Source organism: the organism of the source record quoted next, unplaced genomic scaffold (assembly GCF_019419815.1).
Source record: "Pyrus x bretschneideri cultivar Hongxiangsu unplaced genomic scaffold, Pyrus_bretschneideri_v1 Contig4, whole genome shotgun sequence".
NCBI lineage: Eukaryota > Viridiplantae > Streptophyta > Magnoliopsida > Rosales > Rosaceae > Pyrus > Pyrus x bretschneideri.
In genome coordinates, this window is record NW_025999723.1 from 7,518,363 (window position 1) to 7,530,738 (window position 12,376).

Sequence of the window (12,376 nt, forward strand, 5' to 3'; positions counted from 1 at the left end):
CCTCAACTTCCTTTATGGTATTATAGTCAGGTTTTCCCACGTGTGAAGCCCAAAGGCCACACGTTCTCCACGTCATTCCATTTGTGTTGTCCACGTGCTAGACTTGAAAATTCGCTGCATATGAGGGGACATGTTGAGAATGAAATCCACATTGATGAGAGGATAAATCTCGCATGAGCTTATAAGTAAATTGAGCAACTTTTCGTATTGTCAATTCATTTTATGATGAAATTTCAACTTTTTTCATTATCATGTATTCATTTTCCTTATGCATTTTTTCTTCATGTCTAGGATCATAATTGCTCTGTTATTCAATTAAAACAAAAAACAAAAAATAAAAAACCAAATGGATAACAAACGGGCCATTAACTCTTGCTTTTACCCTTGATAGGTTATTGGACTGAAAAGGAAGAGATACCAATGGCCCAAAGAAAAGCACCTGAGATGGGTTATTTAAGTGGGCTGCCTGCCTAACCGCAAGGTCCACAACCCATTTTTCTCAAGCGGGTCTAAAACGGGCAAAATTCGTGCTCCGAGTCCGACCCTAGAAACTCACCTTTACCAGTCGGTTACTTCCAATTGGATCATCGTCTCGTTTCGTACGGCTCCATTGCTCTCTAACCATTGGGCTCGGCTCTCTCTCTCTCATCTCTGAACTCACTGTATTCCTTTCTTTCTCGGCAATCTTCATCACGTTGCGGCGTAATCTCGATCAGGTAACCATATTCCTCTCTCTCTCTCTCCCCCTCCCCCACGCACACAGAGAGATATACGTGTGTATGCATATTGCGGTTTTTTCGCAAGTGAGATCTCGGTAGGGAATGCAGTCGCCGTAAACGACGTCGTAGACTTCAGTAATCTTCGCCTGTGAATCAAATTCGTGTTACTTTGATAGGGTTCGTGCTCATTTGGGTTAGAATTTTTGGAATCAGAGCTAAAAGTTTATTTGAATTTAATTGGAGCTTATATTAGATGATAATGTTTTGCCCTAAATCAAATAGTAAGTCATTATTTGATGATTTTTTTGGGTGTTTGTAGTTTATTCTTCTTTTGCTTGGCAATTGGAATTTTTTTTTTAATTTTTTTAATGTTTATTCTTTTGTCAATAGTGGTATCTTGTTACTAAGTTTCTAAGAGGACCGTCAGGGTAAACACCCCATCAGTTTTGATTCATTTTCGGGTTTTAAGGGAAAGGGAAGTTGTGGGTGCATTCACCAGTCTAAATTGTGTAATTGAAAGTTGCATAATTAGAAAAGAAGTTACGTTGTTGATATGAAAGTTTTGCACGCATGGGGTTAGTATGCTTGGAATTTTATTATATCAATTCTCTGATGTGGCTTTGTTCGATTATGTTAGTTTTTTCGAGGTTTGTGTTTTTCAGTTTTACATCGTCTTTTGTTTGTGTGGATTGGGTGTTAATTTAAGCTTGAAATGCCTTGTAACTCTTGTTATATAGGTTTCTGTGAGTCGAGACAAGTACGGAGATGGATCACCATGAGGAGGAATGCCGTGCTGGCAATGAACCTCATGGGAAGCAAGATGATGAGGTAAGTCGCTGCATCTGTCACTTTTAGAGATCGTTACTTTCATTGTGCCTTTTAATATTCTTTCTTTTATTCCTGAGTTTTGGAACATGTGTGCATTCTTGTGAATTGGAATGTCTTTCGGAAGTGATTTTGGTAGGGTAGTTATTGATTCTTTTTGCAGGAAGCTGCTGCTCGGCTTGAGGAAATCAAGAAATCTATTGAGGCAAAGATGGCTCTTCGTCAAAGCAATCTGAACCCCGAGCGGCCTGGTATGACCACAGTGGTATTCTTGTATTTAGTATGCAAGTGAATGATGAAATAATTGTTAAGTTCTTAGAATGAGTGAAAATGTATGAGGGAAGAATACTCATGTAATCTTGCAAAGTTGCCATTCCTAATGACATAAATTGCAAACAAAGGGATGATGGCTGGCACTTTTTGTAAGGTTGTTCTATGCTGCTACTAATTATACTAAAAAGATTTAATCCTAGTCTTTTTTCAAATACTTGAGGTCCTCCACATGAGTGCTGCTTAGTTCAGTCTGAAGTCATAGCACATTAGATGTCTAATAATCTATAATTTACTCGTAATTTCTCAAAACTAGTGTGTTGGTGTAATATTATAATGCTGATACACTTTCCTCCACCTTATAATTCCTGACACTTTGTTGACGCTTCCATGTTACATTTTGGCATATTGGGGAAGCTTCTTGCTTCATTTGAGGTTATCAGTGTTTTTTGTTAAAAAGGCTAATGAACATTAAACTGAAGGGGATTGAGGATCATTTCGCCCTTTAAAGTTTTTCTTTTTTTTTTTTTGCCTGTTTTGGGTAGGTTTGCTTTTGACTGTTATATTTGGATTTAATTGTGATGTATTGCTCTGTTATGACTCCTGTTTTACATCTTAATAAAGAAATTTACTATAGAAATTTTTATAATTAGATAAGTTCATTGCGAAGATATTTTATACTTCAGGGCTTCATGTCTTTCTTTTTACAGATTTTCTTGTTGACATGTTTGTTTTACGCTTTTTCAATATAATCACCTGGCTAACCAAAAACACAATATCGATAGCATAGTTGGCATGTATGATTGCTACATGATACTGGAGAATAAAAAAATTTATTTTGACTTCCAGACACAGGATTCCTTAGGACACTGGATTCTAGCATTAAGCGCAACACAGCGGTTATTAAAAAACTGAAGCAGATAAATGAAGAGCAGCGGGAAGGGTTGATGGATGACTTGAGAGTTGTCAACCTGAGCAAATTTGTCAGTGAAGCTGTTACTGCTATTTGTGATGCCAAGCTTAGATCGTCAGACATACAAGCAGCAGTCCAGGTTGCTTTTATGATTTTAATTGATATTTCAGAAGCATTTATATATATTTTCCTTTTACTCTTTTTATATTTCTTTTGAAGTTTTAGTTAATCAAGTTCTCTGGGTCATCTATCCATGATTTTACTTTCAACATATTAGTCTGGATTTCCTTCAGTGAATGAATTAGAAAATATTTGGCTAATGCTTTTGCACAGTGAGTTTGCTTAAGAATTTAAGAAACAATATGATTATCTTCAGATCCTAACATTTCTAGAATTACACAAACTTCTAGTCATGTAGTGTTGTACTCACAGGTTCCAAAATGCTGATCTCTATTTTCTTATCTTATTTAAGAATAGACGACAGCACTTGCTGAATGACAAGGTGTATAATAGCGAAATGCTTGGTACTATTTCTGCTGAAATGGACACTGAGCTATCTGGTGTTGTTTTGTCTAGTTTTTGGGTCTTTGGATAGATGATAAGTTGCCTCACCATGCCATTATTGGTATTGGTTTCAAGGTTCTTGCTTCTCATTCCGTTGTTCACATGCATCCAGTTAGATGTCTTTGGTATTTAATGTTTTGTCTGTTTTAATTTTGGAAAAAAAATCTGAATATTGCTGTTAACTATTTGGATTTTTTTCGCCCAAAAAAGAAAACTAGTAGAGTGTATCATGCAGGTCTACTGGGGAAGTAAGTTGGTAACACTTTTCAGCTAGCATGTAAGGATGATAGGTTTGGCAGTAATTGAATTCTCATAGAGAAAAAATGAAGTTACTTTTAAATGGGCAGTATGTCTGAGCGGGCATGCAAACCTGCAAGCTTTACCTGTTCATTTTGTAGAGCATAAAATACATTTTTGAATACAATACTTCTGACACGACTCTATTTTTCAAAGATCTGCTCTCTGCTCCATCAAAGGTACAAAGACTTCTCCCCAACTCTGCTTCAAGGTCTTTTGAAAGTCTTCTTTCCGGGGAAGTCTGGGGATGACTTAGAAGCAGACAAGAACTTGAGGGCCATGAAGAAGCGAAGCACTTTGAAACTCCTTTTGGAACTTTTCTTTGTTGGAGTTATAGAAGATGGTGGTATTTTCGTGAATATCATTAAGGATCTTGCCAGTGGAGAACACTTAAAGGATCGGGATACTACTCAGACAAATTTGACTCTTCTTGCTAGTTTTGCTCGTCAGGGAAGAATGTTTCTTGGCCTTCCACTTGCTGGGCCAGAAATTCATGAAGAGGTATGAATTCTCTTTGGCTTTGTTCATTATTTAGTACATTCCACATATTTCAATATTGTTCTATTTGCCTTATTTGGCATTCCATTGAAGTTATTTTATAGAAGCATATAGGCAGAAGGCGTGACTGACTCTAATTACGTGTCACTTATATTTATCCTGAATTTTTGCAACAGTTTTTTAAGGGCCTTAATATCACGACAGATCAAAAGAAATTTTTCAGGAAGGCATTTCAAACATATTATGCTGCTGCTGCAGAACTGCTGCAATCTGAGCATACTGTAAGAGTTTCCTTCCTGACCTAAGATAGCTCTCTCTCTCTCTCTCTCTCTCTCTCATAGTGGAATACTGGTTACAACTTATAAATAATGAATTTTCTTGATACTTTCAGTCACTTCGCCAAATGGAGCATGAAAATGCTAAAATCCTTAATGCTAAAGGAGAGCTCAGTGATGAAAGTGTCTCATCATACGAGAAGCTGCGGAAATCTTATGAACATTTGTACCGCAATGTCTCATCGTAAGTTGCTTTACTATTTCACTGCAATTATTTGTGATATCTGTTATCATGCCCATGACCAGGTCTGTTGGGTCTGGCAATGTTGTGGTTTAAGTCTTCTTCCACTTTCTAGTCGTCTATGTTACATTGGATCCAGGATCCTTCTTTTAAACCTTGCATAGCTTAATTGTTCAAACTACTCTATTGAACATGTAATGATTGTTTTTATCCCAATTTTCATAGGATTGCCATTTAGCAAAAACCTGCATAGTTCTCCAACGTAAATAATACAATAACATAGGATGAAATAAACCAGATGTAACCGAATTATTAATTAACTAGTTTGGCATACTAGTCTTGTGGTTCTGACTTGGGAATTTTATAGTCCCTCCGGAACTGTAGATAGTGGTATAACTTATAAGACATGAAATCTTAGCATGGGCGGAAGATTCTAGCTGGAGATTGCAAGTATGAGGGAGATGATGTAACTTCACACTCACTTACTGGAAAGTAATTAACTTTGTTAAACCACTCTAAAGTATGCATTAGCTAGGTGCATAATATTTGTACTTGATAATCCCCTATGCCTAACAAAAGGAAAAAAAAAACAGAGAAAGGAGTAGGAGCAAACTATTACTAGAGAGAATGTCTAGGAAATTTAACAGCAGCATGACTATACCCATAGCTGCAAATGAAAGCATCTGATTTCAACATCTATAGTGTACTTCCAGATGCTCCAGCTTTCTTTAATTTGAAGTCACACTAGCCACTAATTACTAAAATTCTTGATTGATGATTCTTCTCTATTAGTTTCCAGATAACTTACGTTACAAACTATTTTACCACAGTTTAGCAGAAGCACTTGATATGCAACCCCCAGTAATGCCAGAGGATGGCCACACAACAAGGGTTACTAGTGGGGAGGATGCTTCATCTCCTGTTGCTGGAAAGGATTCTTCGGCACTCGAAGCCATATGGGATGATGAAGATACAAGGGCTTTCTATGAATGCTTACCAGATCTTAGGTTTGTTTAAGTCGATGATTTTTTTCAGTTACTTGTCAAATGGGCAAAAGAATGTCTTTTATGTATTTCATTTGTGTCGATCATTATAAGTCTCTTAGTTAGGTGCTGTTTCTTATACCACAGAGGTTGACCTGAAATGTATGTTTATGTTATTTCTAGAGCATTTGTTCCGGCAGTATTATTGGGAGAAGCAGAGTCTAAAAGCAGTGATCAATCTGCAAAGACCCAGGAACAACCAACTGTAAGGAATAAAATCTCATCATTTATCCTCATTTATCAGCAACTATTGCTATTTGTAATCAAATTTGTTCCATATTCACTAATCTCGGTCCTTCAGAGCTAGATCTATTTTACTGTGATCATTCTCCTCATTTATCTCCTGTTTTCACTTGAGTTTCGTAGCATTGTGTGGCTTAATCTGTGGACAGTATATATGATGGGTACTTTGCCTTCTTTGAAAGAATAAGATTCATGTTTTCTCTGGCAAAAGGTTATACTTGTATTTATATACTCAGATGAACATTTTTTATCTTCATTGTTAAGGAACCCGCACTTGAATCAGATCAAACTCAACAAATTACAGAAGATACTGGAGAGGCTTCTGCAGATGTTGGTGCTTTACAAGAGGCCAAAAGCACAGAGAAAGGAAAGGACAAAGAAGAAAAAGATAAAGACAAGATCAAAGATCCAGACAAAGAGAAAGCTGACAGAAAAGGAGAGAATGACAAAGAGAAGCTCAAAAGTATTGAAGGGACAAATTTGGATGCTTTACTGCAGAGGCTTCCTGGTTGCGTGGGCCGTGATCTTATTGATCAGTTGACTGTAATTATACCTCTGTCTGAGCTTTACTACTGTTCTTTCCCACTCCCACTCCTCTCTCTCTCTCTCTTACACACACACACACACACACATTTGGCTATCTAACCTTATGATTCACATTGAAGATGTTATTATATATTTTCAGGTGGAGTTTTGTTATTTAAATTCAAAAGCAAATCGGAAAAAGCTTGTGAGGGCATTATTTAATGTCCCTAGAACATCATTGGAGCTACTAGCTTACTACTCGCGTTTGGTTGCTACACTCTCAACTTGTATGAAGGACGTCTCATCCATGCTCCTAGCGATGTTGGAAGAAGAGTTCAACTTCTTAATTAATAAAAAGGTCGGGTTTTACATGTGATGTATTTTGTTGAATAGGAGTGGCTAAAGTTCACTTGTGTCGCTTTCATTTGAGAAGTTCATGATTTTCATATTAAATTTTAATTTTGTGCAGGACCAAATGAACATTGAAACGAAGATTAGGAACATTAGATTTATTGGAGAACTCTGCAAGTTTAAGATTGCACCAGCTGGTCTTGTCTTTAGTTGTTTGAAGGTAATATGCACATAACAGAATTGATGCATAGGTTATGTTAAAGTTGTGCATTATTGATAAGGAAAATACTAGGAAGACCACATTTTGTAGACCACATGTGAACCACCTCTCTAATAGAGTTGGGATCTACTTGTATTAGTGGGCCCTGCCTCTATTAGCGAGTTTATTTGTAGTTTTCAAAATATGGTTTATCTAGCATCGCCCAATTGATAATATCTTCAGTACATTGTGTTTATTATCGGCCGTAATATGTCTCTCACTCTGAGCTGCACTTATGCTTGGAGAAAGGTTCTTCTTACCTTTTCCTTTCTTTTAATAGGTCTTTGTAGGGGTTGCGAAAATATTTTTAGATGCTTTGCCTACAGATTCAATGTGTATTTACTATTTTGTAAATTTGTATCAAATTTTTTTGTACCTTTTGATTGCAGGAGAATATATGAAATGCACGTCTTTGCGGTCAACCTTTTTTACTCTCATTTTATTTACTTCTTTATTTAACTGCAACTTCTGTGTGGTAAATCATAATTTAGAAGATGGGTTGAAGCACAGACTATGGTATCAATGAGATTTAAGTTCATATCATTGTGGCGTTTAGTTTGTGAACTGTTTACTTAGCAGTTGTTCTTTTGTTGCCAGGCTTGTTTGGATGATTTCAGTCATCATAACATTGATGTTGCTTGCAATCTTCTTGAGACTTGTGGGCGTTTTCTGTATCGGTCTCCTGAAACTACTGTGCGGATGGCTAACATGTTGGAAATATTAATGCGATTGAAGAACGTAAAAAATTTAGACCCTCGGCACAGCACCCTTGTTGAAAATGCTTACTACCTATGCAAACCACCTGAGAGATCTGCACGGGTCACTAAAGTCCGTCCTCCATTGCATCAGGTGTAAATCGTTTTATTGGTTCAATTCTTCATAATTTATCTTGATATATCCAGCATTTGAATTAACCTTTCATTCATTTATTTCTTTTGCAGTATATAAGAAAGTTGCTATTCTCAGATCTTGATAAGTCTACCATAGAGCATGTGCTCAGGCAACTGCGTAAATTACCATGGGGTGAATGTGAGCCGTATCTTTTAAAATGCTTTCTGAAGGTTCACAAAGGGAAGTATGGTCAGATCCACTTGATTGCTTCTCTCACCGCTGGTTTGAGCCGCTATCATGATGAATTTGCTGTATCTGTTGTTGATGAGGTGCTCTCTTTCATTCCAAAATTTTTTTTTTAGCATTTTAGTTTCCATGTTAAATATGATCCATTCATAATATGACTGGCCCTTTGCTGTGTAGTAGTATCTCCTTTAGATTTGTCTAACTTCCCAGATGCACAAAGTGTGGGGTAGGTTTAGGGAAAGGGGAAGTCTATCTTCTCTTGCTATTAATTAGAATGAAGAAAAACATTGACTAATTGTTCATTCATTTAAAGTTGAGGACATTCTAACTTACTCGTTTGTTCTTTTTCTGTATTTATTGATTGGTGCTCGCCATGACAAATTCAATCTAGTAGTAAATTATATGCTGCAACTGACTCAGTAACCTTGAGGCTCAATATACTTTCTCATGATTTGCCTGCCTCATACTTAGTCAAACAGTAGTCTTGATGCTAGTACCATAATCATTCTAGGGAAAGGATAGGAAAGGTGAGGGAGGGGACATGCGACTTTTTAGCAGTCTAAACGGTTTGCGCACATACTATCCATGTTATAGACTTATAGTTCATAATTGGTTTTCAACTTAAAAAATATGTATACATACATACATATATATATTGTTTTGGGAACCAGTAGAAAAAAAGGGAGAAATTAAATATACATTGACATCTCTGAGATATGAAGTGTGCATGTGTGTGCAAGTTCAGACATTTCTGATTTTGTCTGACCCACCAGAGATTTCTCAAAGTTATATCTTCACTTTCAGGTTCTAGAGGAGATACGGCTTGGCCTAGAATTAAATGAGTATGGGATGCAGCAAAGACGGATTGCCCATATGCGATTTTTAGGAGAGCTATACAACTATGAGCATGTAGATTCTTCTGTTATTTTTGAAACTCTGTACTTGGTTCTTGCCTTTGGCCATGGCACACCAGAGGTATGTAATTTTCCGTGCATTTCCATACACCATGATATAGTACTTGGGGAACATTGCCATAGTCAGTGCTAGGCATACTTATCATGGTAACTATATACTAAATTAGGTTAAATGCATATTTTAGAATATTATAGTACTATTGGATATTTCTCCAATCTTAATATTTTTATTTTAAAAGAAAACTTTAGGGACTAAAATTGAAATCTCTAAGAATGTATATTCCACAATTAATTGTCACCAGAGTTTATTCATGATTCTAGGGTTTATATTTTTTTATAAATACGTATTTGCTTCTCTCTTATTTTTATAAGAAAGCATAAAGATATTGATGGTTTTATCATTTATTAGTATTATTATGAATCAGAAGTTATTTAAGTTATCTAAGTACATGAACACGATGATCTTACTTTGGTCATACTTTCTTTTTCTGTGTCACCAGCAAGATGTACTGGATCCACCAGAAGATTGTTTCCGCATGAGGATGGTTATTACTCTTCTTGAAACCTGCGGGCACTACTTTGACCGAGGCTCTTCCAAGAGGAAACTTGATCGATTCTTGATGCACTTTCAGAGATATATACTAAGTAAAGGTGTACTACCGCTTGATGTGGAATTTGACTTACAGGTCAGTCATGCTGCTCATATTCTGTACCCCACCTTCACAGCTTTTTCTGTTTTTCTTGCTAATGAAAAGCTAGAATCATATAAGATTCTCTTAGTAATCTGACCTTTACCTAATTTTCGTCTCTTACATACTGTTCTGTACCTTTATGTGAAATATGCTATTCCAAGAATCTATCTTACCTATAATTCATATGAGATAAATATTACTCTTTATCATTCTACATGGGAAAGCTTATGTAGTAAAGCACGTCCAGGACTTATTTGCTGATCTACGCCCCAACATGGCTCGGTACTCTTCCATTGAAGAAGTTAATGCAGCTCTTGTAGAACTTGAGGAGCGTGATCGTACTGTCTCCATTGAGAAGCACTCTGACACTGAAAAGCCTTCAAGGAGGAATACCTCCGATGAAATGTCAGTGAATGGAAAGAGTATTGTAAATGGAACCGGGGAAAATGGTGTAGTTCATGGAAACCTTGGAGATAGTGACAGTGATTCGGGAAGTGGCACCATTGATCGAGATAGACATAATGAAGAAGGATTGGGTGAAGAGAATCATGATGGTGGATCTGACAGTGATGAGGATGATGATGATGGTGGTGGACCGGCATCCGATGAGGACGATGAAGTCCATGTCAGACAGAGGGTTGCTGAGGTCGACCCTCAAGAAGCAGAAAAGTTTGAGCTGGATCTCAAGGCTGTTATGCAGGTAAGATTATATTATTGTATTATATGCTCTTGCTGATGCATGACCACAATAGATTCATATATTATTGTATTGCATATGGTTGTGAACACATTCTGAATGCAATCTCGGTCACTAAAAATCTTGCTTTCCTAATTTTCGTGGTCTGGAAATGATGTTGTACATGATGTTATGATGGTGTTATATTTGCTTGCAGTTTTTAACCCATTAAAAAATTTCTGAATGCAGGAAAGCATGGAGCAACGTAGGCTAGAGCTGAGAGGTCGACCAACATTAAACATGATGATACCGATGAATGTGTTTGAGGGGTCCACCAAGGACCATCATGGAAGAGGGTTTGGAGGGGAAAGTGGAGATGAGGCATTGGATGAAGAGTCTGGAGGAAGCAAGGAGGTCCAGGTGAAAGTTCTTGTCAAGCGTGGTAACAAGCAACAAACAAAGCAGATGTACATCCCTCGGGATTGCTCACTTATCCAGAGTACGAAACAGAAAGAAGCAGAAGAGCTTGAAGAGAAACAAGACATCAAGAGGTTGGTTTTGGAATACAATGACAGAGAAGAGGAGGAGCTTAATGGATTGGGGAACCAGACTCTGAACTATATGCAGAGTGGCGGTAATAGACTTGCCGGCCGTGGCAGCACTTGGGAAGGAGCTAGCGGTAGAGGTGGTGGAGCACGTCATAGATATCGCAGTAGTTATTCCGGTGGGGGAGCTTTCTACAGCAGGAAAAAGTAAAAAGTGTGATTTTGCATCGAACGCCAGAAAGTCCCTGCTGTGGGATTTCCCTCATTTTGCAGATGTGGTTCGTTCTCTGCAAACTCGTGCTTATATAAATGGAACATTGATCGCAACAGACGTTCCTATCTGATGGAGAAGCCGTGCCTTTTTGGGACACTCTGACTCGGACCATTCCTCCTCACCGCACAAGGTCATATGTTTTGTGGTCTTGTTAGAAGATAGTTGCAGGCGTGAAGAAATAACCAATAGAAGGGAATCGAGATAGCTAACCAGGAACCGAGACAGCAGTGCACAAGAAAGGTGGTCGTGTGATACTGAGGCGTTGATCCGCAAACACACGTTGTTCGGTCGTTAATAGATCGATTTTACGTGTAGTTTAGAACCTGAATTATGGGTCACCCTGCGTGTATATATGTTAATATGAAGTAAATTAAAGATCTGATGCAAACTCTGCTTGGGCTTTCTTGTGTCCTTGTATGTGCCCATGCCGATTTAAGCACTGCCTAGACAGAAATGATCAAATGGAATTTTACCAAGACCTTTTTTAGTAGGCTTATCATTTTCACTTTTATTTTTTATATTTAGATGTTTTACTCTAAACTACTCTAAACTTTTAGTAGCATGCGACATTGATACATTAATGGTCGTTAATGTGGGAGGTATACTCTTACTATCACCATCACTGTAGTTTGTCTTTCTCTCCACCTAAAGTGACGAGTTCGATATCAAATTATTGAAATGGTATGTAAAATTTAGTCTAAATCCCCGACCCTTACAAGTTTTCGTTGTTCTTCAGATTTTCCAAAGATCAAACCCTCACCATCTTACATCCAAGTATCAAACTACGCTTGACGACTCACCGTCGTACATCCCAACACTGAACGGCCCAACCGAAACTGTCCCAACTTGTTCAGCGTATTTGGTTCTGAAACCGAACCAAGTCTGTTTGCAATTCGGTCTGATTTTGAAATAAGACCGAACCGAGTCCACTCCTAATATTTAGCCCTGTGCCCAACCCTAAAACATGAGCAAAGTGGCCCACATGTTGCTTGAAGAGTCGTGTGGATATGCGTTTGAGCCATCTGTCATTTTCATCATGTTAGCTGATCATTTTCTACCAGGTCAATTTGGTTACTTTCCACCTCCATAATCAAATATTGGTTTAACAAATTTACCAATGATTGCATATGTTTCACTCTTTGTCTTTGTTCTAAGGTCCACTCCAATTCACAGTT

General features: G+C 37.5%; 1 protein-coding gene across 2 annotated transcripts; it reads left to right on the plus strand.

The window, feature by feature from the left end:
• Window positions 1-569: 569 nt before the first annotated feature.
• Window positions 570-11,700, plus strand: LOC125468831 (regulator of nonsense transcripts UPF2-like). 2 transcript variants are annotated; one of them, XM_048565292.1, is made up of 18 exons: window positions 570-716; window positions 1,457-1,547; window positions 1,708-1,795; window positions 2,664-2,866; window positions 3,745-4,089; window positions 4,263-4,367; window positions 4,478-4,605; window positions 5,433-5,609; window positions 5,769-5,850; window positions 6,153-6,431; window positions 6,574-6,771; window positions 6,883-6,984; window positions 7,621-7,872; window positions 7,965-8,183; window positions 8,905-9,075; window positions 9,515-9,700; window positions 9,954-10,406; window positions 10,632-11,700. In XM_048565292.1, the coding sequence occupies exons 2-18, from the start codon at window positions 1,485-1,487 to the stop codon at window positions 11,136-11,138; spliced, it is 3,558 nt and encodes a 1,185-aa protein (XP_048421249.1). In that variant the 5' UTR covers window positions 570-716; window positions 1,457-1,484; the 3' UTR covers window positions 11,139-11,700. The 2 variants fall into 2 exon arrangements, with proteins under 2 accessions (XP_048421249.1, XP_048421250.1); XM_048565293.1 differs by lacking the exon at window positions 570-716 and having other exon boundaries at window positions 1,689-1,795.
• Window positions 11,701-12,376: the final 676 nt, after the last annotated feature.